Source organism: Chionomys nivalis, chromosome 1 (genome assembly GCF_950005125.1).
Source record: "Chionomys nivalis chromosome 1, mChiNiv1.1, whole genome shotgun sequence".
NCBI lineage: Eukaryota > Metazoa > Chordata > Mammalia > Rodentia > Cricetidae > Chionomys > Chionomys nivalis.
Window position 1 is genome coordinate 37,650,232 of NC_080086.1, and position 27,220 is coordinate 37,677,451.

Below are 27,220 nucleotides of genomic sequence, written 5' to 3' on the forward strand. Positions count from 1 at the left end.
AATAAAGTATTATTGATACAGTCGTGTATATTCATTTCTTTATTGTCTGTGGCTACTATTGTTCCACAAAAGCTATGCTAAGCAGTTGCTCCACAAGCTGTGTGTCTGCAAAGCCTAAAATATGTGTCCTCTGGGTTCAGGAGAAAATTTGCTAAACCCCGGTAGAGCACATAAATTTCCAGGAAGTATCTACCGAGGGAATGGGTTGATCTATGACCCATGCTGAAAGGTGATCATGGCTGATTTTCTGAAGTAGGCTCTTCAGTCTTCCTTTCATGTAGGCAGCATTAACCACAATCCCATTTCTGTACCTTTTCTTTGTTATATAACAATAAGTATATGAGTATATTCTAACGCCACGGACTCTTCTTATGTGACAAAGATTTTACAGCATAGGAGAATATTATGTAGGTATGCCAGGATTATTGAAGCATTCCTGTATGGATATGTCATAATTCATTTTTATCTTTTATAGACAATTCTGTGATAAATATCCTCATATATACATGTTTATTTGGGTATATAATGTCTCTGAACCCAGGTGAGGGATTATTCCATTTTAAGTCATAAATACTTTTTTTGAAATTAGGTGTGTCTCATCTTCCTATCATATAGGGACTTTCTGGGTTTGTTTGGGTTTTGTTGTTGTTCTTTAATTTTTTTTTAAATGGATCTTTACTAGCCCAGGCTTCTTTTTAACTCACTGGCTGAGGACACATTTAAACTCCTGATCTTCCTGCTCCACCTTCCTGATGCTGGGATTACAGACATATGCCATCATGCCTAGCCAGCTGGGAGTTTCTGGCAGTGCTGTTGTGTGAATGGTTATGTCTGCTCTTCCTCTCTCGTACAGATGTAGTGAGCAGTTATTAAATACTTGGTGGCATGCTTTCTACTCCGTTCACCTCTTAGACGACGACATGCTGTTTTTTGTTTGTTTTGTTTGATGGAGGTTTTCAGGATGGTGCAATATTCATTCTATTAGTTTCCAGCGGCTGTTGTTAACAGATCTGCTGATTTAAAATACACATTTATTCTTTTCTAGATCTGGAAGCCAGGAACCCCAAATCCATTTCACTAGTGCAAATCTATGTGTTATCCGTGCTTGCTTCTCTTCTTGTTGGCTACTGGCATTCCTTGGCTTGTAGCCTCATCTGGAGTCTGTTTCCTGGCTACATTACCTTCTCTTCTGTGCCAAATCTCCCTCTTCCTCTGTCCAGAGAAGACATATGTCATTGCATTAAGGATCCATTTGGACATCATTAGTCTAGTCACATCTGCAAAGTCCTTTATTGCCCCTGAAGGTAACATTTGGGTGTTCACAGAATTTGAAATGAAATGTCTTTAGGGGATCATTGTCCTACCTTGTGCACCATCTCTTATTCGTTCGAAAATATGTATAATGCTGAGTATGCTGGTAAATATTTGTAGTTCAACTATCTGGCACTTCAAGGTCAGACTGAGCCACAGTACAACATAAGCTGGTTCTGGGTCTGTGCTAACCGCCTTCTGTAACGAGGATGTCAAAAGGACTTGTGGAAGAAAACTGTGGATAAGAGCTGAACATAGGCTGTGTAGACTGTGCCTTCTGGATACCCAGGTTCTTGCACTGCCTTGGTTAAGATAAAATGTTTGCTCTGCCCTATCGTGAGCTAACGGTGCAAGCAGTCACTGTTAACTGAGGTGAAGGACAGGTATGTAGGATGGCATTTTGCAGGGTGATCTTAGGTGGTCTGCAGAGACACAGCTGGCCTCACTGGCTCACACAAAGGGACAGTTCCTTCATCTCTCTGCTTACTCAACAGAGTCTCTGCTTGCTTTCAGCATGTCCTTCAACATTTCTCACCCTTGCCAACCTCTTCTGTCAAAAAAGAAAGCAGATCACGGGCTGCAGAATTCTAGAGAACTTACTAACCTTATTTTATGTTTGCTGTGTTTATCTTTACAGCTACCCCCTTCTTCCCCTGATGGCAGTACCATAGAGCATCCCATAAGAAAGAAAATACAGCTCCGTGGTAGAGCATTTCCCTGGCATTTGAGAAGTCCTAGGTTCAGTGTCTAGTACTGAAAAATAAGATGAAAGGTAATGATTTACAAATCCGAATAGAGCTGGGCATAGTGGTGCACATCTTTAATCCCAGCGCTTGAGAGGCAGAGGCGGGTGGAGAGCTGTGAGTTCAAGGTCAGCCTGCTACACATAGTAAGTTTCAGGACAGCCAGAGCTATATAGAGAGAACCTGTCTTGAAGCCCCCTCCCCACAATTCAAACAAACAAAACCCTCACGGGTTAAGCAAATACAGGACACGTCTTTCCTACAGCGATCACCTGATGACTGCGGTGAGGTCTGATAGACTCAGGAGCCTCGAGCCTGGCCCTCCGCTCTCTGCTTCTTCCACATCAAGTGAGGCATCCTGAGTCCGAGGCCACAGCTGGATGCTCTCCGCGTTAATGACCTTCTCATTTTCTCTCATTTCAATGCATCTGATCCTTTAGGGACCACTGAGCATCAGAGTTGTGAATATTAATCTCGTGTTGAGATTGATCACAGCCTACTTTAACTCAGGGCCTTGGGCAGGAGGAGGCCTGGCTTCACCCTGCCTGTCCTTTGCCTTTCAATGAACATCTGGAACACAGAGAAGTCTGACTTCAAGGCAGGGACTGGCTGTTATTTGGACGCAGCACAGATGTTAGGGGAAACTCTCTCTCCCCGGCTCATCAGATTTCCATGGCATCTTTTTGCTGACTGCTTCCTGCTTTCAGGACTGCAGAACTGGATTTCCCTGTTTGGATGGTTGTAGGAAGTGTGAATCTCCTGTACCGGTCCCCTCCCCCCCTCCAGTTTCCTGGCCTCAGATATATGAGTGGGGGGGGTGAGGCGTGGGGACCATATCACTTCCCCTTAAGTGAGGAAGATCTTCCTTGTTAACCTCTCCATCATCATCACAAAAGAACTCTTGTTATTTTAAAATGCTAGCCCACAGACCGTGCTTCTTTTTTGGGGTGGGGGTGAGAAATAGAGCAATAGGTACACGTTTTATCACCCAGCGCCTTCCTGGCCTGTGTGCACCCCACTCCTCAGAAAGCTGCAAGCAGATAGGATTTGCTTCAACAGCGCCCCTGGAGTTGCTAGGCTCTGACTCCCCGCTTCCCCAAGGAATGATGGTGTGTAAGCAAGCTGATGGGTAGCACATCTGATGTGTTTGAGAAGCATCTCTGGCAGTCACCTCGTGCCTGTGCCTTTCTCTTCTGTGAAATGGAAAGCTGCCTCCCATGGCTTTAGCAGACATCCACAGAAAATACTGAACTCCACAAATGCCTGCTTTTAATTCCTTCCCATTTGCAAATGGGAAAACCAGGGGCCAGAGATGAACTGGCTTGCTCGAGGTCACATGTCCAGGCCTAGCTCCGAGTGCAGTCACATTTGATGCCAGACCTAGCATTGGCCGCTGTAGCACCCATTTATCCGGACTAGAGAAACAGCTTCATCCTGGGGCTGATTCTTTTGGGAGCCTGGGGAGCCCTGCTAAACCCAGGCAGTACCAGGTGGAGCCTCCAGGGGATTCGGGTCAGTTCGGTTTGTGTCCTGTGAATTCTTTGCTCTGTTTTGCTCAGTTTTCTCAGCTTTGGAATGGTGTGACAATTACCTCTTCCATGGTCAGAGTGGTGGCGGCTGCTAACCTGCCTGGCTTGCTAAGGCTAATGACGAAAAGTAGAGATCCTTGATCAGAGGAAGGAGGGAGAGGAGACAGTCCAAAGTGCCAGGAACTGGCTAGCCCAGGCAAAGAAAGATTTTGAAAGGAGCCACTCACAGAGGGGTACTTTCCTGGTCTCTTGGGTTGCTCCCCGCTGCTCAAAGACAAAGCAGATGCATCTGGGCCTGGGCCCAGGTTGCCAGGGTAACTGCTGCAGCAGCTGCCTTGGACCTTGCAGCTGAGGCCCTTGGTTGCCAGGGAGGCCACAGAGCTGGAGCAAACGGGCAGGGGGCTGCCGGAGGAAAGCTGCTTCTCCATGTAAGGGAGGCTGGAGAAAGGCCGTTCGTGGGATCACACAACCTTCTTTGTCGGGTTGTGGACAACTGAGACAGAAGTGGACCCTGGGAGGCAGCTCTGAGACCAGAAACCTTGGTGCTCATTGTACCTGATGACAGCAGTGATGTCTCCTTTACTGCAGCCCTACTAGGTGTCAGGCTCTGTGTGAAATGCTTTATGCAGCTCTCACCATTGACAAGCAGGTTTAGAAGTCAGGCTGGCTGTCCCCGGAGCCTGTGAGCATGTAACCATTGTTCTATGTCAGGCTACCTCTGTAGAGATGCTGTGTGCCGAGAGTCCCTTAGGTGCCTGGCATGTTCTTTCTAGTCTGGCTGGCATCAACCCCGCAGGACAAGACAGGAGGACTCACCTGCCCTCTACAGTAACTGGACATCCAGGCTTTATAGTGTATACACCTGGTGAGGAGAGATAAGGTACTTTTCAGAGACATTGGCTGGATGATTTTTTTTTTAATTTTTTTTTAATTTTATTTAATGCACATTGGTATCTTGCCATGGGTGTCAGGTCCCTTGGAATGAGAATTCTGGACAGTTGAGCTGCCATATAGGTGCTGGGAATTGAACCTGGGTCCTCTGGAAGAGCAGCCAGTGCTGTTACCCACTGAGCCATCTCTCAAGCCCCCTGGCTGGATGATTTCATTGGTCACACTATTTCCTCTGGGTTTGGCATGAGAGGGAGGGTCTTCATCACCTTGACGTTCTAGGAGCTTGTGGACCCCACCACCTGCTCTTGTCAGAGCATACGTGCACACATGTGAGTCGTAGGGTCCAGTGCTGTCCTGCCCTCTCTGTTTCTATTCAAGGAAGTGGGGGGAGATAATAGTAACAGTCTTGCAAGATATCATGGCAACCAGGAGAGGTACACATGCAGGTAAGGCCCCGTTATCTTGCCGTCCTGATTAGCTCCGGGAAACTGAGACTGGGAAGGGCATGCTGTCTTGCTTTCCTGGATGTTCAAACCATGAAAGACCTTTCAGTGTAAGGGTACAGAATGACCCCTGTATTCCCAAGACAGGGTTCACAGAGCAGATCCGGCAGGGGCTGGGAGCTGTGTTTAGAATGCTCTTTTAGTGGACATTCTGTTTAGCCAGTATGTTTGTTTGTAACCCAAGAGGCTATCTGCACGCTGGGGGCAGAGGCCTTCAGGCGGAGCTGGCAGGTCTCACCTGCCAGACCTGTTCACCAGAACTCAGCCTGGCGTCAAGTTTCGGGGTTGGACTGCTGTTTTCTTCTTCTTTCTCATGGAAAATTTCAACTACTAACAAGAGCAAGGTGAGCACTGTCACTTGCCCTGCCACAACGGTACATCTGCCACACTGGCGTACTTCTAGAGTTAACTCAACTGGGGCCAGCTCTGCTTGAGTTAAAACTTCCATCCCTCATCCTCCAGCCCAGAGTTGTGATGAAGTGATTCGTGTGTGTGTGTGTGTGTGTGTGTGTGTGCGCGCGCGCGCACTAGAGGGTGGGTGGGTGAGGGCAGTGGGTACATGGGCATACGCAGATCAGAGGACGATTTGCAGGTTAGTGGATTCCGAGGGTTGAATTGCCAGGAGTGGCGGCATGCGTCTTTATCAGCTCGGCTCAGAATTTTCGTGCTGGAATGTATGGGACTGAGAAGAGGATGAGAATGTTTTCCTTTGTAGAAAATTAGTACTACTGGAGATGACCGTGTTAATCATTTATAGAACTGTCTTATTTTTCTATTGAGGAGTACGAAGGTGGCTGAAAGGCTCGGTGGTTCAGAGCACTGGCCGCTCTTGCAGAGGACCCGGGTTCAGCTTCCAGCACCACATGGTGGCCCACACCATCTGCGGCTCCAGTTCTGTGGAGCCAATGCTTTCTTCTGATCTCTGTGTGCCGGTAGCAGGCATGCACATGGTGAACACGTGTACATGCAGGCAAAACATTCACACAAATGAAAGAAATTAACCTGAAATGTTAGAAAAGTACAATTTCTTTTTGTGTGTGTGTGTGTGAACCTAAAAAAAATTGAATCTTCTTTTGTTTTTGGCTTTGGTTTTGGTTTTTTCAAGACAGGGTTTCTCTGTGTAACAGTCCTAGCTATCCTGGAACTAGCTCTTGTAGGCCTTGAACTCACAGAGATCCGCTTGCCTCTGCCTCTGCTGGGATTAAAGGCGTGCACCACCACAGCCCTGCAGGTTTTTTTTTTCTTTCTGAGACAGAGTCTTGCTGTGTAGCCCTGGGTAGCCTGGAACTCGCTACACAGATCAAGCTGACTTCAGGCTCATAGAGCTCTCTGCCTGCCTTTATCTCCTGAGTGTTGGAATCAAAGGTGTGCACCACCGTGAACCACTTATTTTGAAAGGATATTTTGCCCAAATTAATTGAAGATGTATGTTTATTCAAATACCTTCATCCAGATATTGTGACAGCTCGTTCATTGTTGCCCACAATAGGGAATGCTCAACCGCCCTTCAATGGACAAGCAAATAAACAAAGTGAACAGTCATCTGTACATTGGAGTATTATTCTGTCATTTGATATGGGCACACTCTAAATGCATAGTGCTGAGAAAGAGCTGGGCAGGAAGGCAGCCTGCTGCAAGGGACAAGCCCTAGACATTCTGGGGAACGTAAGACTGAGGATTCAGGAAAACACACGGGTGGTGAGCGGATAAGACGGACACAGGAAGGGGTGACTAGGCAAACCACAGGGGACTCTGAGGGCAGTGAAACTGCTGTTTGGGCTGATAATGGTGGCACTTGTCAATTAAAGACTTGTCTAAACTCTTCAGGAGACAGAGCATTGAGAGAGGACCCCAAGGTAAAATATGGGCTCAAAATAGGAGTGTATCTGCACCAGTTCTTCAGTGGTAACAAATGGGGTGCACCAGTAAAAATGTCGGTGAGCCGGGAAGCTGCAGGGGGTGGAGTAGACAGGAGCTCTCTGCACCTCCTGGCCAGTGTCTGGGAAAACCTGAATTTGCTCCAGTGTAGTTTGTTTATTAAGAAGAGCTTGAGTGGGGTGTGATGGCGCACACCTTTAATCCCAGTGCTCAGAAAACAGAGACTCTGTGAGTTCAAGGCCAGCCTGGTCTATAATGTGATTTCCTTGACAGCCAAGGATACACAGAGAACCCCACTCTTGAAAAACAAAAAGCAAAACAAACAAACAAAAAGAAAGAAAGAAGGAAAGAAAGAAAAAAGGCAAAGCAAAGCTTGAATTCCTACTTCCCTGGATCCTCTGCTGCTAGGGAGCGTGTGGCTATGACGCACAGCGTGGCCCTGGCTGTTGCCGTGGGCAGCAGCTTTGGTGAGACTGTGGCCTGGAGAGTGAGCTGGACCATGACTAGATGGGCAACTGTGGATTCTTAGGCTATGGATGCCAGAGAAATATGGCCTTTACCCTATAAGCAGTGTGTGTGGGGGGGAGGGGTGTACTGAGAAGAACATCAGGAGAGTGGATGCTTCAGGAGGCCTGGGTTGTCTTATCCCTCCTCCCAACTTCGTGCCCTCTGTAGAACTGGAAGATCATACTAGTACTCAGGGAAGTTGTCTTCAGTCTGAAGGGTCTGGGGCCAAAACCTGGCCCAGCTTCCCAACCCCTTCCTCTCCCTGCCCCACCCCCTTCATTTTTCTGTCACATTGTGCCACGCTTTGGTTGGCTGCTTCCCCTCAGGGGACATCTACTATAAGAGTCTGTGCCTGGGGAGCAGCTCCATTTGATTTGATTTGATTTCTCTCTTTGAAGTCTCCAAGGAGGGGAGGCAGAAATCAGGAGACTGGGAAGCAACTCTCTTGGGGCTGAAGAGTGGGATAGACTGCAGAGGCTGAATGGGAGGTGGTCTCTGACTGCTAGACACCTTGATTTCCAGCTAGTCAAACTCAGAAGGTTCTCCATGTATCCCTGCTTTGGAGGCTCTGGTTGGCTGTGTGTGTTAGGAGAGGTGTCTCTGCCCCTTTCAAACTGTCTCCTGTCACTGCAGTATGATTTATGCGCTTTTCCTCTAAAATGAGAACACTGGCTACCGACGCTGCCCTGTAGTCTGTCTAATAAGCGGTATCTTCTTGTTATGCATAGGATGCCAGGGGCCAGAAGATGGGGGAGGGGCATTCACAGTGAGCTGTGCTTTGTTTTGTTTTATCATGGAAAACACCAAGTTCTTGGTGGATCCCAGTCTATCATAGTGTCCAAGGCTTAGTTGTCACCTTCTGAGGGCTGCGAGTTTGATTCCTAGCTCAACTTTGCACTAGTTTTTAGGACCATAGCCTGATGGTGTCCTCTGAGCCACCCCCCCGCCCCGCCCGCCATCACCTACAGAGGTGAAGTTGGGGACGCCATAGTACCCTCCTTCTAGGGATGTCCTGTGGTTGACATGAGAGAAACACAGAACATGAGCCCTTGAAACACTAGCGTCATTGAGATAATTCTAACAGCGGAGGGGTTGGAAGTTTTAGCGGGATATCTGTCGTGGCTGTGTGTTGATACAGCTGCTGGGTCTTACAAGAGTGACGGCATTTCCATCCGTTTATACACACAGGCCTGGGAATGCACATGCCTGTGCAGCTGTGATATTTCATAGAACATAGTGTGGTCTTTGCCACACCTCCTAGCTTAGTTTACGTGAATCCTTTGTTCTTCCTCTGTAGAAACTGATAATGAGTGAGACCCACACTCATGTGCTTATGTGTAAAAACTGATAGTGAGTGAGAGCCACACCAAGTGTGTGTGTTGTATGCACATGTGTATATGTGTTTGTATCTGTGGGGCGTGTGTATCTGTGTGTGCATGTATGTATGCCATGTATGTGCATGTGGTGTGTTTGTGTGTGTGAATGTTGCATGTGTGTGTATATATTTGTGTGTGTGTGTGTGAATGTTGCATGTGTGTATATATATGTGTGTGTGTGTGTGCATATATGTCATGTGCTGGAATGTAACTTTTGTCTAAGTGTGTCTGGTATGTGAGGTTGGTGAGTAGGGTGTGGTTAATGGTGCGTATGTGGCATGCACTATGTTCTGTGTATGAACTTTGTGTTTATCTGTGTGTTGATGTGAGTGTGTGTGTGTGTCAGGTGAGGTGCTCACAGCTGCTTCATGGCCTGAGCAGAGGAACGTGAAAAGCATTAGTAGCAATTTGTTGGACAGGAACTGTTTTCTGATGGATCTATTTTGCTCTGGGAGAATTCACTCGCTGGGCTTAGATTTCACTTGTGGAGACTTCAGATGCTGTGTGTAAGAATGAAAACAACCAGCATCCAAAACTTATCCTGGTGATGTGTGGTGCCAGGAGTCCCATAGTGTGATGGGAATGGTGGCGGGACTTGTCCGCAAGGCCTTGTTGGAAGGAGGCCCTTCCCACCAGGGCTGCTGAGCAGTAGTGTGGGCCTCCTGCTGTCTACCCTCAGGATGAACTTAAAACTCTCTGCTGTCCCAAAATGTTTGAGTCTGAGTGTTAGTAGTTACAAAAGGATATATTTCTACCCTGTTTTAAATATTGGCACTTTAGAATAACATTGCACCACTCTCTTAAAAGCAGATCAAACTGAAACTCAATAACATTACAGTTTAAAAAGCTGTCTTCTCATGAGGTGTTATATAATCCAGAAGAATGCACATATGGGGTGCAGCTCCATTTATCTGACCCGGGTTCCGCCCAGATCAAGGTTCTGGGCATGCCCAGAACCCCAGAAGGCAACCTTGTCTTCCTCTGAGTCAACACGCCCCTAAAGGTGACTATTCCTCCCTCTAACACTGTAAACTACCTGGTCTCATGTTTCCTGGCTGATTCAACAACAAAGTCCACACATTTCAAGCCTGTGCGGTATGTAGCCCGTACTTTCTCTGCATAGCACTCCCTGAACAAATGCCTCACTTTGAAACATCACTTCTATTCTTACTCGATTTTTGGAGCTTAATTCGAACGCTTAGTTATAAAGCTCTGATTCTTGAACAGATTTTCAGCTGGATATAAGCATTGACTTCTTTTGGGTCTTTATCTGTGAGTGGAACTCTCAGGTCTTGGCAAGAATTCTGCAATCTATCACTATTCTCCACTGTCCATTCAAAGGCATAAAGCTTTTGACATCACTTCTTATCTTTTTGAATTTATAATTCTCTTCAATTTCCTTCACAGAATTTTATCTTAATATAGTTTTATGCTTAAAACTTATAAATTGATTATCATAGTTCTTTTCAACATATATACAAATTGAAATAGACATTTTGATTTTTAAAGTTACATTTATTAATTAATTAATCTGAGCACAAATGGTTTGTGGTCCTTTGAATCAATGAAGGTTTTCTTTTCTTTTTTTCTTTATTATTTTTTATTGGTTTTTATTGATTTTTATTGAGCTCTACATTTTCCTCTGCTCCCCTTCCTGCCTCATCCCTCCCCTTCAACCCTCTCCCAAGGTCCATATGCTCCCAATTTACTCAGGAGATCTTGTCTTTTTCTATTTCTCAAGTAGATTAGATCCATGTATGTCTCTTTTAGAGTCCTCATTGTTGTCTAGGTTCTTTGAGGTTGTGACTTGTAGCCTGGTTTTCTTTGCTTTATGTTTAAAAACCACTTATGAATGAGTACATATGATAATTGTCTTTCTGGGTCTATGCTTTTGTTTTTTGTTTGATTGATTTTAATTTTTTAGTTGCAGGATATATACACCATAAACAATCCTCTCTTTGGTACTTTTCCAAGGGCCTTAAACTACAGCAAGAAGTCTAAAAGGCTTTCTTTTAAAATAATAGGTAGAGAGTGGGTGGGAGAGAATATAGGTGCTACAGACCCACGGAAGTTAAAGGAAAGACACAGGAAACTTCAGCTTTGAAAGCTTGCCCTATATTCTCAGTCATAAGATGGCCACACAGCCCAGAGAGAGAGAGAGCCACCATAGGTCACACACCAATTCCAGAAGTGAGATTAGAGCTTGGGTCTTATCATTGATTTCAGCTTTCAATTTGATTATTTCCTGCTGTCTAGTTTTCTTGGGTGAGTTTGCTTCTTTTTGTTCTAAAGTTTTCAAATGTTCTGTTATTTCACTAGTGTGGAATTTTTCCAGCTTCTTTATGTAGGCATTTAGTGCTATGAATTTTCCTCTTAACACTGCTTTCATTGTGTCCCATAAATTTGGGTATTTTGTGTGGTCATTTTCATTGATGTTTAGAAAGTCTTTAATTTCTCCCTGTATTTCTTCCTTGACCCATTGATGATTCAGGTGAGCATTGCTTAATTTCCATGTGTTTGTGGGCTTTCTGAAATTAGAATTACTGTTGAAGTCTAGCTTTAAGTCATGGTGATCTGATAAGATATTTGGGGTTATTCCAATTTTTTGTATCTGTTGAGGTTTATTTTGTTACCGGTCAATTTTTCAGAAGGTTCCATGAAGTACTGAGAAGAAGGTATATTCTTTTATGTTTGGATGGAATATTTGTAGAAGTCTGTGAAGTCCATTTGAGTCATAACATCTATTAGTTCCCTTATTTCTCTGTTAATTTTTTGTCTGACAGATCTGTCCAGTGGTGAGAGTGGAGTGTTGAAGTCTCCCACTATTAGTGTGTGGGCTTTAATGTATGATTTAAGCTTTAGAAGTGTTTCTTTTAAATATGAGGGTACCCTTGTATTTGGGGCATAGATGTTCAGTATTGAGATTTCTTCTGAATGTATTTTTCCTCTGACTAATATGAAATATCCTTCTTTGTCTCTTTTGATTGATTTAATTTGAAGTCTATTTTGTTAGATATTAGGATAGCTACAGCAGCTTGTTTCTTAGGTCTGTTTGATTGGAAATTTTTTCCCAACCCTTTATTCTGAGGCGATGTCTATCTTTGAGGTTGAGGTGTGTTTCTTTTATGCAGCAGAAGGATGGATTCTGGTTTTGTATCCAATATGTTAGCCTGTGTCTTTTTATAGGTGAGTTGAGTTCATTTATATTAAGGGATATTAATGATCAGTGATTGCTATCTCCTGTTAATTTAGTTTTTGTTGTTGGTGCTGTTAATTTGTGTGTTTTTCCTTTTGCTGCTATGATATTATCAACTGTCTTTTTGTTGATGTAGCCAACTTCCTTAGGTTGGAGTTTTCCTTCTAGTACTTGGTGTAGGGCTGGGTCTGTATTGGTTAAATCTGGTTTTGTCGTGGAATATCTTGTTTTGTCCATCTATGGTGATTGAAAGTCTCGCTGGGTATATAGTGTTGGCATCCTTGGTCTCTTAATGTTGCATAACGCTTGACCACGACCCATTGTGTCCGATGAGAAGTCAGGTGTAATTCTGATAGGCCTGCCTTTATATGTTACTTAGCCTTTTTCCTTTTCAGCTCTTAATATTATTTATTCTGTATGTTTAGTGTTTTGATTATTATGTGGTGAGGGGACTTTTTTTTATCCAGTCTATTTGATGTTCTGTATGCTTCTGTATCTGCAGAGACATATATTTCTTTAGGTTGGGAAAGTTTACCTCTATGATTTTGTTAAATATATGTTCTGTGCTTTTGAGTTGAACTTCTCCTTCTTCTGTACCTATTATTCTAAGATTTGGTCTTTTCATGGTATCCCATATTTCCTGGATATTTTGTGTTAAGCTTTTGTTAGATTTAATGTTTTTTTGACTGATGATTCTATTTCCTTTATTATATCTTCAGTGCTTGAGATTCTCTCTTCTATGTCTTCTATTCTGCTGTTTATGCTTACATTTGTGGTTCCTGATCACTTTCTCATGATATCTGTTTCTTTAATTCCCTCAGCTTATGTTTTCTTTATTGTCTCTATTTCAATTTTCAAGTCTTGAATACTTTCTTTCATATGTTTGATTGCTTTTTCTTGGTTTTCTTTAAATGATTTGCTGATGCCTTCCAATTATTTGTTTGTCTTTTCCTCCATTTCTTTGAGGGAATTTCTCATTTCCTCTTTAAGATTTTCAAGCATTCTCCTGAAGTTATTTTTTAGGTCATTTTCTTCTGTTTCATCTATATTTGGTTGTTCAAGTCTTGCTGTTATAGGGTCTCTAGATTTTACTGGTGTTGTTTTGCTCTTTGTGGTGTTGCATGTGTTCTTACCTTGTCTACCCATCTTTTCCTCTGGTTGGTGTAGTTGGGGCTGTCTGTGACTCTGATGATTAATCTTCTGGGTGCCGGTGGATCCGAGGCTCAGATGGTTGTTCTTCGTGGTACAGTCAGTGTCATGGTTCTAGTTATCCCATTGGAGGTCACTCAGTGCTCCCAGGGTTTGCTGTGCTCCCATGGAGTTTGCTGTCTTAGGCCTGCTCTGGTATAGATTCCCGGCTCAGACTCAGTTTCTGTAAATGTCCCTGGTCTGGATCTGCTCCACGGGAGATCCCTGGCTTAGGGTTGGTCCTGCAAAGGTCTCTGGCTCTGATCTTCTCCCTCAGAGGTCCCAGACTCAGGTGTGCCAGACCCTTAGAAGACCTGGCTCAGGCCTACTCCCTCGAAGGTCCCAGATTTACACCAGGACCTGCAGAGGTCTCTGACTCTGGCCCACTCGCTTAGTAGTTGCTCCCCTCTATCTGCTCCTGAGGAGTTAGCTGTTTCAGGTCTGCTCCAGTCCAGGTCGCTGACCCAGTCCTGCCTCCGCAAATGTCCCTGATCTGGATCGGCCTCAGCCCACGTCACTGGTTCAGTCCTACTCCTGTGGAATTTGTTGCCTCAGGCCCTCTCTTGCCTAGGTCACTGGCAGTCCTGCTACTGTGGAGTTCACTGCCTCAGGCTGCTCTGGCCTAGGTCACTGGCTCAGTCCTACTCCTGTGGAATTTGCTGCCCCAGGCTTGCTTTGCCCTAGATAGCTAGCTCAGTCCCTCGATGAAGGTTTTCTAGCACCAATATTTGAAATTGATCTTTTTCTAACACCCAGACATTTTTGACATTTTTGGGGTCTTCCATCATAGTTAGACTCTGGATGAATTCAGCCTTGGTTTTTCTTCTGGAAATAGGGAGCAAGACCATTTTTGAAGAGTGAGGTGGGAAGAGGGTGGCATTCTCAGGCTGAGCTGGAGAGCATAGTGATAGAAATGAGACTCTTAGGTGGATCCTTCCATACTCCTGTCTGCAAACCCATTGGGAAGTCTTGCTGTGTCCCTACATGGCTCTGTACTGGTTTGCAGCCCCCCCTTATACAATGATATGGGAAGGGGACACTGGACCATTGAAGGATTGGCTTGAGTGACTTACGAAATTCATGGTCTGTGGAAGGGGACTGGATGTAACCTTTAGGCAGAAGGGAGCCTGGGGTATTTTTGAGAAGGTTGTCAGTGAAGAGCAAATGTGGCATCTTGAAGGGCTGGATCTATTGAGAACCCAGGAAGGGGTTGCTGCACCTGAATTGTGGCAGTGACAATATTAGGATTTGACAAAATATTGGGTTGTGACCATTAGGACATCAGGACAATTAATGTTTTTAAGGGTTTTAAGGACTGAGGTGAATTTTTTTTTTTTTTGTTTCATTTGTTTTGCTTTAGTTCACTTCCCATCTTTTGAACATTCCTCCTGGTTGCCCAGACCCAGCTCGATCAGTCACTACTTCTCCAAGTGTGGACTAGGTTCTTTTAGAGGTACTTGAGATGTTTAGGAGCTTAGAGTAATTGAAAGCAGTATAGGCAGGACCTTGAAGAACACTGGAGCTCCAAATACCTTCTGATGCCTTTTGGGTCCTGCCTACACTAATGAGAAAAATTTTAACATTTCTTCCCAGGCCACCTCCTTTTTGTTGACAAAGAATAAGCCTCTTGGGCAAGGCCTCTGATCCTTTGGCAAGCCCTAGTTGTAGTGTGTAAATAGGATTTTAAAAGGTTTCATAGAACTCATTTCCGATATCCTAGGTTGCAAGGGCTGGAGCGATATATAGCTTTTTAGTTTAAGCAAATTCATTCCAGTGAGAAAAGTTAGTCAGTCTGCTAATCATATGGAGTAACAATGTAGCCAGTGGCCTGGGCATCTGTCAGGAACCTTGATGGCAACAGGGAGGAACTCAAGCCTGGGAAACAATAGATTAGGCTGTATAGCAGAAAAGGGCCCTTGCCAAATCTCGGCATAGCAAAGTTGGGGCTCTGTGTGGGTTCTGGGGGGCACGGGTCTACTGCTGTTCCCAGCCCCAGCCTGATGCTCATCAGCTCCTTGCCTCCCACAGAGATCCGCATGCAGCTGGTGGAGCAGTTCAAATGCCTGGAGCAGCAGTCAGAGTCGCGGCTGCAGCTGCTGCAGGACTTGCAGGAGTTCTTCCGCAGGAAAGCTGAGATCGAGTTGGAGTACTCCCGCAGCCTGGAGAAGCTGGCCGAGCGCTTCTCCTCCAAGATCCGCAGCTCCCGGGAACACCAGTTCAAGTGAGAAGTTGGTTGCAGGTCCTGGGATGGGAGGTGGCCCTGGGCAGGAGGGCTGTTGGCAGAGGCAATGAGCAAAGGAGGCCAGGACCAGATCCTGACCTGCAAGGTCCTGCAAGGTACTGGGTTCTGCAGCTTCTGGGAGCTGGTTGTTCTCATGCACCAAGTAAAGTGGCGATGGCTTTCATGAAGAAGGTTGCTACAGAGTTAGATGGGTGGTATGGAGCTACCTTTGCTTATGCCCAGCTGAGACTTTGTACCTCCTTTCAGCACACCCTGACTTTATCTGGTTGGGTTTTAATTGGGTATCAGCTCAGCTTCTATGTCCTTAGGATGTCTTCTCGTGGATTGGATTCACAGAGCATCCCTCTTCCTTGCCATGCTGTATGACCTCAGTACCTAAACCCTCTCCTACCTTCTTATTTACGACACACAGGCCCTCCGATATCCTAACTGCTCATACCTCAAGCCCTGAGTAGTAAGGGTCTCTATCTGACGAGGCAGGTTCTGAAGGCTTCCAGTTAAACCCTGAATTGTGGCTGGAGCTATCCACACGGGGTGTGCACAGCTGGGGTCTCATCACTGGCCCCTCCTTCCTCTTGATTTGAAACCAGCCCCCCTCACGTGCTAAGTGTAAGCATGGAGGAGAGGGAGAGGGCAGGCCTTGAGGACACAGGGGTCCCTTATTCCCTCACCTTGTCTTTAATGAGCCCCACTAGTCCCTCAAGGGTTCATTAACTCAGCCACCAGCTGATGGGAGGCCCAGCTGGCAGTCGGACCATGTGGGCTGCTTTGCTTGGCCCACTATGAAAGTCTAATTAGGGGGTCACCCAGGCCACTGCAGCTGGGGTAGACCCTCTACATGGCACTCATGTGATGGGCCAGTCCTGAAAGCTTTCGGAGATTCAGTTTTCTGGGCAGGCTGATTCACCTTTGACCCCAGGGTGCTCAGGGACCTGGCCGCTGCTTCTGTTCATAGGTTCTGTGCTACATTCTGGTCCTTCAGCCTAGATATCTTGAGAAGCCAGGCTGTATTACAGATTCTTCACTGCAGTGATCCTAGCTAAGGAAGGAGATGGGAGGAGGGAAAGAAAAGAGAAAGGCAGGAGGGGAGGGCAGAATTTATTAATTCTTGGTTCATGCAATTTACTTGAGTTGAGAGATTTGGCTCACAGAGGGAATTGATTTGTGAAGATGCCACAGCAAGTTAGGGACAGAATTGGAGCAGAAACTGAGGTCCTTCTGTTCTAGGTTAAGGTGTTTTCCTTTGTCTGGTGGGTACTTCTCCCTAAGGCCCAAGCTTTTCCCCATCTGCCTGGGTCATGGAGATGTTTACAGCTGTGGACCGTGCTAAACTTAGGTCCAGACCTAGCTGGGAAAACTTCCAGGTGGCACTTGATTTAAAGAAAGGCATGGGGGCTGTCATGGAGGGTCAACAAGTTAAGGGGCTTGCTGCCGAGCCTGACAACTTGTGTTTTGTCCCCAGAACCCATATGACAGAAGGAAAGAACTGACTTCTTGTCCCCTATGTCCACAGAGCTTGATGCCAGCTCCTGGGCTCTCCTGGAGGACCTTGAACATTGTAGAGAAGGGGGTGGTGAAGATTGACATCCTTCACTGACTTAAGATGGGAAGGAAGGATTTATGATGGGAATGAGGCAAAGCTGGTGCCCTGGGCCTTGATCTGTCCTTTGTGGATGAGCACTGGGTTTCAGAGTCTGCAATGACAGAGAAGATGGCTGATGAGCAAGGGTGTCTAGCACCTAGCAGAAGTCTTGGCCTATGGTTGGTACACACGTTTCCTGAATAAATGTTCAGTGGTAATTAGAGTTGTCACAGGGGGCAGTGTATCTTTTGACTTCCTCAGATGGGTGAAATGTTTGAGCAAAATGTTCCCCACTCATGTACCTGGTATTGGTGCTGTATTGCTGCAAGGACAGCTGCCCCAAAGTGTAATGACATCCACCCAAATAGTGCTCTATATCTGGGGTGACAGGGCCCCTTTTATTCTGATTCCATTGGGTTTTGGTAGTTCTTGCCTTTCAGGGAAATATGCCTCATGACAGTCCCCTGTCCAGGGTTAAGTGATGCTGGCTGCTCTGTGACTCACAGAGAAAAGCAGTGGAGAAGTCTGTTCAATCACATTAGAAATATTTGGGGGGAAAGCCAGAGTTTGGGAAGAGCTGGGCGGTGTTTGGCTGAATGCTGCATAATATTCTATGCAGAAATTCAGTGCCAGCACAGCTGGGAGTGTCTTCCAGCTTCACAGAGCAGTTGAGAGGGAGGATCCCAACTGACTTCGTTTCCAAGAAAGCACTTCTACTGGGGAAGAAGTGCCACGGTTTTCACAGCTGCAGTGTGTCTTAAAATGATAGTATAATTGAGATTTAGCCTTCCAGGTTATTCTTGACAGAAAAGCATTTTTACAGTGTGGAATTTGAAGTTGGTGTGCAGAGGACCCGGAGTTGAGAGGTCTGGGCAGGATGAAGGAAATCCTCAGGTCAAGCTTGTGTTTCCTACTGATAGTTATGACTGCTCCCATGGCCAGAATGACACCAATTAGTTGTTAAATTTTCCAGGTTCCCTCATGTCTGCTTTACCCTGTGCCAGGTGAGTAGTAGTCACCATCTTATGGCGCTTTCATGACATGGAGAACAGATGCATCTCTAGCTTTCTGGGTGACACTAGTAAGGTTGGGGGAAATTAATTTGCCTGGGACACAGCTTTTGTTGCAGATAGTACAGGTTGTCAGACTCCAAATGCAGAGCGCCTCTGGCTGTACCACCGCATGGCAGGTCCTTTTCCTTGGCTACCTGCCTGGGTTAATGCTTGCTGAATGTCACCATCTAACCAGACCTGTGTGAGCGTCAAGGGTCTGGAAAAGGCGCTTGTGAAAAGCCTCTGTTGTGACCTGGCGAGTTGTGGGTCTCACGGAGCTCAGGTCAGCTTAGCAAGGCACTGAACAGTTTATAGGTCTGGCATGTGCCTTCATCCTGCTAGGTACTTGAAAACAAGGGAACATTTCTAGTCTCTCTGTCTCTTTGTCTATCTCTGTCTCTGTCATAAACACAAGACAGAACTGCTCAGTGCTCCTCAAAATAAAGGGAGGCTCACTGGTGCTCCCTGAGCCATAGCTGCTCAATTCTCTCCCACCCTCCTTGATGCTCATGCCTTGGTAACACCTCTCTAATCTTCCAGCAATCCCCAGGCTCCCGCACCTGCCCGAGAATGCATTATGCTGTTTGTTTCCCTTCAAGTTGCTTTCTCGGGGACCTTCTATTTATGGCAAGCATTTAAAAAAAGAAATCTATGGTAAGAAAAGTTCTTTGTAAATATCTTTAGAAAAAGACAGCAATAGACCTGAGAGATGGCTCCATGGGTAAGATACATTTTGTATTTGAGTGTGAAGACCCGAGTTCAAGTTCATAAAACCACAGGAAGACCAGGTGGGCCTGCACATGTCTGTGGCAGCACTTCAGAGAGGGAGGGGTCAGGAGGATCATGGGGAGGGGCTAGGCGCCAACCTATCTCTAGGTTCACTGGGAGAACTTGCATCAAGGGAGTAAAGTGTAGAGTGATAGACTAGGATGCCTGGTGTTCTCCTTTGGCCTCTGTGTGTGCGTGTGTATGTGCACACCACACATACACGCACACACAAACACATGCACATTCACGCACACACACATACACACTTAAAATCAAAGGGCAATACTGAGCCTGGGCTTTGGAATGTGATAATCCCTATGTGAACAAAAGTTCACACTGCGGTCCATTTCCAGCTACTTGTGAAAAATTATCACCTTCTCTCACCTCTAGTTTTCATCCTGCAGAATCTACCAGATCAAAATGTCCATCATTTCTATATTCTATTGTCCCTTGTCCACCTTCCCTCACCTCCAACATCTCTCTTCCTTCTTCTATCATTTCAACCTTCTACCTTTCACGTTCTATCCTCTACCATCCATCTTCTGTTTCTACCTCCCACCTTCCATAATCTCCCACCTTCCATCATCTCCCCCTTCCATCATCTCCCCCCTTCCATCATCTCCCCCTTCCATCATCTCCCCCCTCCCATCATCTCCCCCCTTCCATCATCTCCCCCTCCCATCATCTCCCCCCTTCCATCTCCCCCTTCCATCTCCCCCCTTCCATCATCTCCCCCCTTCCATCATCTCCCCCTTCCATCTCCCCCCTTCCATCATCTCCCCCCTTCCATCATCTCCCCCTCCCATCATCTCCCCCCTTCCATCATCTCCCCCCTTCCATCATCTCCCCCTTCCATCATCTCCCCCTTCCATCATCTCCCCCTCCCATCATCTCCCCCTCCCATCATCTCCCCCCTTCCATCATCTCTCCCGTTCCATCATCTCCCCCCTTCCATCATCTCCCCCTTCCATCTCCCCCCTTCCATCATCTCCCCCCTTCCATCATCTCCCCCTTCTATCATCTCCCCCTCCCATCATCTCCCCCCTTCCATCATCTCTCCCGTTCCATCATCTCCCCCTTCCATCATCTCCCCCTCCCATCATCTCCCCCCTTCCATCTCCCCCCTTCCATCATCTCCCCCCTTCCATCATCTCCCCCTTCCATCTCCCCCCTTCCATCATCTCCCCCCTTCCATCATCTCCCCCTTCCATCATCTCCCACCTTCCATCATCTCCCCCCTTCCATCATCTCCCCCTTCCATCTCCCCCCTTCCATCATCTCCCCCTTCCATCATCTCCCCCTTCCATCATCTCCCCCTCCCATCATCTCCCCCCTTCCATCTCCCCCCTTCCATCATCTCCCCCCTTCCATCTCCCACCTTCCATCTCCCCCCTTCCACTATCTTCCACCTCCCATCATCTTCCCCTTCCATCATCTCCCCCTTCCATCATCTCCCACCTTCCATCTCCCCCTCCCATCATCTCCCCCCTTCCATCTCCCACCTTCCATCTCCCCCTTCCACCATCTTCCACCTCCCATCTTCCACCTTTTATTATCACCAGTTTCCTCTTCTCGTCTGTGGCAGGGCTCTCAGGGGTCACTTTACACTGTGCTCTCTGTGACGGCTGCAGCCCTTTCTTCTCTTCTTAGTTTTCCATCTGGTCTTCACTGCTCCCACACACGTTCCCTGGAATCCTCAGCTCATAATCAGTGGATTGCAAACTCTTAACCAGATTGTGATTTATTTGTGTGTGTATACATACATACATACATACATACGTATAGATCACACATGCATCAACAGCACCCTGGTTTTTGTATTAAGAATGATGAGTAGATTTAAAGGGCACACTGCATGTAGGACTTTAGTTTTGTCTCCATTCCATTAGGCAGGTAGAATAAGAGTGGGTTTAAGGCTTGTATAGGACCTTATACTTTGCAACTTCATTCCCGAACCATTAGTTTGGTCATCCTTCTAAGAATCCTGGTGGCACCTGGAGAGTCAGAGGAGGCGTCATCCCCCCTCTGGGACAGACAAGGGACTTGAGGGCCAGGCACAGTGGATCCCAACTCAGGACCCACAGTTGAAGGATGAAATAAATGACCAGATGAGCCTTAGCAGGGCTTCCTCTGCTTGATTCTCTTAGATAAACTGAGGCACAGAGGCTTGCAGGGAAGGAGATGGAGAGATTGCCCAGGTGTTTCCTGATGGGGCAGTGGTTTTCATTTCAGGACGTGACCAAAGATGGGGTCTGGTTCTTGAAGAAGGTGCCAACTGCAGGGACTTGTGCTCTCTAGATCCCAAGATCCCAGGATACTGGATTTAGATCCCCGTGCCTCTGGGGTTCTGCAGGCTTGGATCTGGGTTCTGTTTGCTAAGCGGAATTTTCCAGCCCCCAGCTGGGAAGCTGGCAGAGCTAACTTGCTGCTAATTTCATTTTCCTAACTTACCAGCTTGGCAAGGCTTGGCCTCTCCAGCTTCAGTCTCTTGGAACCTCATTCCCACCTTTCTTAGCCAAAGAAAGCAAGCAAGCTGTGACTCACCAGAAATGTTCATTGCTAGTTTCTAGCCATAAAAAAAGAAAATATGTACATCTGCGGAAGTTCTGCCCTTATGTCCTAGCACAGCAGCTTCTGCCTGCCGAGGAGAGGCTTGGGTGCAGGATGAAAAAGCGTAAAAGTCACTCAGAGTGGGCCGGAGAGAGGGAAGGCTGCCTCACTTCATTTTGGTGTCTTCTAAGAAGGGCGCTGTAGCAAGCAATGGTAGCAGAGGAAGGTAGGTATCAAGCCCAGGGACCCTTTGGAAGAAGGACAGGTGACCCCAGGAAAAGGAGAGTGGAAGTAGAGGTTCCTGAGCATCCCCATCCTGGTCTGTCACCTGTGCTCTGGATATTGTTTTCTGCAGTCCCAGGGTAATGCTGATGGGACATGGGATGAGGTACCCAGGGCCCATCCCCCTGCAGGCTCCCAGCCACACTGTGCAGCCTGCTTATCCCACCCATTCATTCTCTGCTTCATCCACACTGGTCTTTATTTAGTCCCTTAACTACATGTGCTAAATCCCCTGCCCCTTAAGGGAGGCCATGCTTCTAGTACTTTCCCTTAACCCCCTCTAATTCTTCTTAGAAGCCCACCTTAGTTACTCTTTCCTCATAGACCCTTTAGTGGAACCTTGAAGTAGGCCTCAAGATCTTTGCTCTGGGTGCTCGTAGCATGGTATTTACTCTAGAACTTTCTGTTGGTGTAATTCTGCACACACCTGTGATGTCTCTAATGGTGGGACAATGGTCTTTATCCCGCCACTTGTATTATCCCGCAGATGGGCCAGTAGCCAGGCAGGAAGTAGAGGAAGGATGACCAGGCAGGATATAGAGACAGGGCAACGAGAGCAGGAGAATTCTGGGAAGAGGAAAGCTCAGTCTGCTGTCATCACCCAGACACAGAGGAAGCAAGATGAGAATGCCTCGCTGAAAAAGGTGCCAAACCGTGTGGCTAACATAGACAAGAATAATGGGCCAATTTAAGATGTAAGAATTAGTTAATAAGAAGCCTGAGCTAATAGACCAATCAGTTTATATATAATGTAGACCTCTGTGTGTTTCTTTTGGATTGAATGGCTGTGGGACTGGGTGGGACAGAAACCTTTGTGAACATGATTCTGTCTCCCCCAGCACACTGTCTACTGTATGGAGGACAGGAGCCACACATGTGCTCAAGGTCATCTTGGAGCCTGGCCTACAGAATGCACATCATAAAGGCAGTGCACAGATGAGCCACTGAGGAATGACCAGGGGGGCTCTTTCCTGGTGTTTAGTGGCATGATTTGAGTAGCTAGGCCACTTGCATAGGTGACCTGTGTATTGTCACTTTGCTAGAAGGTAGATGGTTGAGGTGTCTATTACACCTTGGTGGCTTTTACTGATAGCCCAGTGAGGTAGTGAGGGCCTGCTACCGTTGTGGCTAAGGTCACAGATGCCAGCCTCCTATAGAAGGGCTAGTTCTAACTCTGATCCTGGCTATGAAGAGCCTACTTGGCATATTAGTTGCTTTTGGTTCTGTTGTAAATGCCATGACCAAAAGCGATCATGGAAGAAAAAGTTTATTTTGTTGGCTTATGGTTCCAAAAGGGAGGCCATGAGGACTGAGGAGGCATGGCGGCAGATAGCCATGGCGGAAGCTGAGCAATCACATCTTCAACCACAAATACAAAGCAAAGAATGAGAACTGGAAGGGGGTGAGACTATGAACTCCCCAAAACTGTCCCCAGTGATACCTCCTTTAGCAAGGCTGCACCTCCCCAGACAGAACCTAACCAGAGACTGGGTGTTCAGACAGAGGAGCTGATGGAGGATGGCTTACATTCAAACTGTCATGCCCAGCTTTTTGTATGTGTGAGCAGGGACTCACACAAATCAGTGGAAACAGGGCAGGGGGGGAGATGGGAAGGCAGAACTAGCTATTTCCCAAGCTGGGTGGAGCTTGGAGAGGGCATGCTGCCTAGAAGGCAGGTATGGCTCACTGTTCTTGCCTATCAGGTCATTGTTCCAGGCCATGGGAGTCAGGAGAGTTGCCTCTCTCTGATTGCCACCTTGTGGACTCTCAGGGAGAGGGGCTGTCTCCCTCCCAGCCATCCTCTAACTTTGGCTTCATTCCCCAAAGACTACTTCAATGTCCCCAGGTGTCCAACTAGAAAATGGGTGTCATCCTGGAGTCTCCCTGCTCCCCCACGCTTCTCAGTTGGCTCCCAAGTTCAGTCAATACCCAGGCGCTGAATCCTTCAGCTTCTCTCTTGGCCCCTGGATGTTACCCCCTGTCCTTCCAGGGTCCCACTGTAAGGACTGAGAAGACACTTTGGCCCCTTTACTCCTTTGCTCTAGATGAGTTGTTCTCAATCTGCGGGTCATGAGTCGAACGACCTTTCCACAGGGGCCACCTAAAGCCATCAGAAAACACAGATGTCTACATTACGATTCATAACAGTAGCAAAATTGCAGATATGAAATAGCAGTGAAAATATTTTTATGGCTGGGGTCACCACAACATGAGGACTGTATTAAAGCGTCACAGCCTTAGGAAGGGTGAGAACCACTGCTCTAGATCCTTCTGTTGCTCCCTGATGACTTCAGGATAAAAATCCAACTCCTTAATGGTCCTTAAAGGCTCTTTGCTATTGGTCTCTTCCATATTCCCTAGCCACATCTGTCCCCTGGGATCTCACCCCAAGCATCACAAGGGGCCGGAAGCTGCCCTTCAGCTCACCGGCATGCTCTCTTCTCCTTTTGGCTGGCCCTTTGGTAATAGTTCTCCACCCAGAAGGTTCTGCTCCAGGAATGTCCACTCCAGCTTTTGATCCTCAGTCTAGAAAGTATGATCTGAAAGAAGACAGCAGTGACCACCTTACTTCTGGGTCTGGTATGGAGGCTCAGCAGCCTCCTTCCCATGGATATGTTAATGAGGCTATAGCATCGTCTCCTGTCTCTCATGCATCTTTAAGTAGAAGGCTCAGGCGGAGGCTCACCAGAGTAGTTGAACTTCTATACACACAGCACCTGCACGAACTAGTGTATGTGTACATGTGTGAATGCATGCACCCCCACATGCGAACACATGCAAATGCATGCACCCACCGAGAAACGCTGAATGGAAGCCGGAAGGAGCCCCAGATCTCTCTTCAGTACATTAGCTGCTGCTCCTATATCTTCCTTCTCCTCCTCCTTCTGCCCCTCTTCTTCTTTCTCCTCCTCTTCCTGCTCCTCCCCATCCTCACTCCCACACTCTTCCTCAACCCAGTCTTGGGCTGTGCCACTTCCTGGCCCACAGGTTCTGTCCTTTTTGTCTGCCTGCTACCATTTTGCTCTGGCCAGGCAATCATTAAAGTCAATCTAGCACTTCCGAGTCCTTTCAAAATCACTTGCCTTTTTGCTTTCCTCTGAAACCTCCATAATTTTTACACATTTAATTCCCCAGATGCTGTTCAATTCTTGCATCCCAGATTGAGCTAAGCCCCTGAAGCGATTTCAGTAACAGCTCAATTATACTGTTCTTCTTTAATCCTTTCATTCCCATCGCCTCCCAGGAAGTAGTAGGAAGTGGGATGGATCGTGTTCTCTGCCCAAACCGGCTTCTTTCCCCGCAGCTCTCCTCCTAGTCTGTCCTTGGCTTCCTCCCAGTTGCCTGAAAGCCAACTCTCAGAATCACCATTCTCTCTTTCTGCTCCCACTTATCTTTCCAGCAGCTCTTCAAGATGAGATGTACCCTGTTGTGGAGGGTTTGTCTAGACTTCAGTGATCCCAATGCTACCACCCAGCCTTCACCAGCTCCCTTTGCCTCAAATAAGATTCCTTCATGAGTGGTACTCCTGTCTCTAACTCATATTTGTGTCCACACTTACCCACCTGCTCGTTATTCTATCCATTTATCGTCTTTATTTCTATTCATCTGTCCACTCAGCCATATAACTATCAATGCATCTGTGTATCTATCTATCTATCTATCTATCTATCTATCTATCTATCTATCATCTATCTATCTATCTATCTATCTATCTATCTATCTATCTATCTATCTATAATCTATCTATCCATTGTTCATCATCCATCCATCCATTTGTGCCATCCAGCTGCCTTCCTACATATCTACCTCACTCAGTCATCTGTCCATCTATCTGTTCATTGTATCTACCTACCCTACTCTCCCTCCAATTGCCCCTCAGTGATTTTTCCAAAACACACACTAGTTATATAACCTCTGTGACTTCCTACTTCCAAGAAAAGAAATTCTGAATTCTATCTACAGAGTAAAATGTTTTGAAGAATGTTTTTAAAGTACCGATAGCAAGTTCCGCTCTAGCACTTTGTCCTGGTATTTTGATAAGTCCCCGAGGTTATTCACTATGTAATGTGGGCTCAAAACTCCATAGCCTAGATGGCAGAGTCCCAACTACTTTGATCTGACACTCCACACCTGCTGCAGTCAAGTCTCTATGCTGTTTCCCAGCCCCTCATTTCCAACCATCTTCCTGTAGTAGTCTCAGAATTCAGGGCTTCCCGAGATAATTTATTATTCAGTCTCTCTCTCTCTCTTTCTCTCTGTCTCTCTTACACACACACACACACACACACACAGAGAGAGAGAGAGAGAGAGAGAGAGAGAGAGAGAGAGAGAGAAAGACTTCTGATTGGAAGCCCCATGTCCATTCTTCAAAACCCCAGTACAAATGAAATCTTTTCTCAAGGGTCACTTTAGCGTAGCATCTGCTCTGTGGTTGCCACCTTACTGGGCCCTGAGCACAGTGAGGACAACAGAAACAGTACCTGATCCCTAAGAGTTCCCAGGAAGGTGAGAGGTGGGGCCTAGAAATTAAAGGCAGAATGTATCAGGCAGCCCTCTGTAACAACAAGGAATTTCATGAGATAGTCAATTTCTGAAGAGAAAGTGTGTGTGTGTGTTTTTTTTTAAATTGTTTTGGGCTAACAGTCTTATAGGTTTTACTCAACAATTGGGCTTCCAGGTCTCCAGGGTGTGTGTGTAGGAAATAGCATATCATGGTGTGGTGTGAATTCATGGTATCGCAGAGCTGATAGCCTCATGGAAGGAAGTGGAGAAGGGGAAGAGGAGGGGCTGGCGTTTCATGAGGCTGTGCTTTCAGTGAACTAATGGACTCACACCTCTTAAAGATTCCCTCATTTCCTAACAGCACCACCCCGGGAACACTGGGAGACACTCAGGTCCAAACTCTAGCGTAGTTCTCAAAGTCACACATGCATCCGAATCCCCAAGAGGGCTTGTGAAGCCAGGGTGCCCGGCCAAACTCCAGGTTTCTGATTAGTGGTCCTGACAGTTTGTACCTCCAACAAGCTCCTATCAATGCCAGTGTTGCAGGCCAGAAAGGACGCTTGAGAACCGCTGTCAGCCCATGGTCAAGGGATGACTCTCTGAAGAAGAATGGCACTTGAGCTATACAGGAAGTGGAGGAGGCAGTCAGGGAAGGAGGAGTTGCTAGCGTGGTCCAGGTAGCAAGAAGGGCACAGTGTGCAGGTCCCAGAAGGAGGAGCCTGTCATGAAAACAGAAGGGACCAGAGTAAAAGTGCAAAGGGTGCACGGCTCCTGTAACTCCAGCAGACGGATGCTCTGGGTGCATCTACGTTGTTGACCTATATGTCTCCTCTTTAGTTCTTTTTCTTTTTCTTTGATCTCAACCTCTTGTCAGGGAACCCCTTCAAGGCAGAGTCTGTGTTACAGGCGCCTGTAGAAGACCACAGCCCACTCAGAACCGGCTGTGGAATTGGTGCACAGGGAACCTAGCTAGGCCTGAATTTTACCGTTTCAGATCTTTCCAGAATGTCAGCAAAGGGCGGCTCTTTAGTGTTGCATCCTCTTTATGTTTTCTTAGTCAGTTGCGTACTCACCCTGACAACATGTGTTTCCAATTATCCCCCAGTAAAGCCAGTGCTG

General features: G+C 46.6%; 1 protein-coding gene across 3 annotated transcripts in view; it reads left to right on the forward strand.

Annotated features, from left to right (window-relative positions):
• Srgap3 (SLIT-ROBO Rho GTPase activating protein 3) overlaps positions 1-27,220 on the forward strand; it is a 231,067-nt gene that overhangs the window by 108,474 nt on the left and 95,373 nt on the right. For all 3 annotated transcript variants that reach the window (XM_057792007.1, XM_057792014.1, XM_057792022.1), the window contains exon 2: positions 15,151-15,343. In XM_057792007.1, coding sequence (XP_057647990.1) covers positions 15,151-15,343 — 193 coding nt within the window. The remainder of the gene's footprint in view (positions 1-15,150; positions 15,344-27,220) is intronic.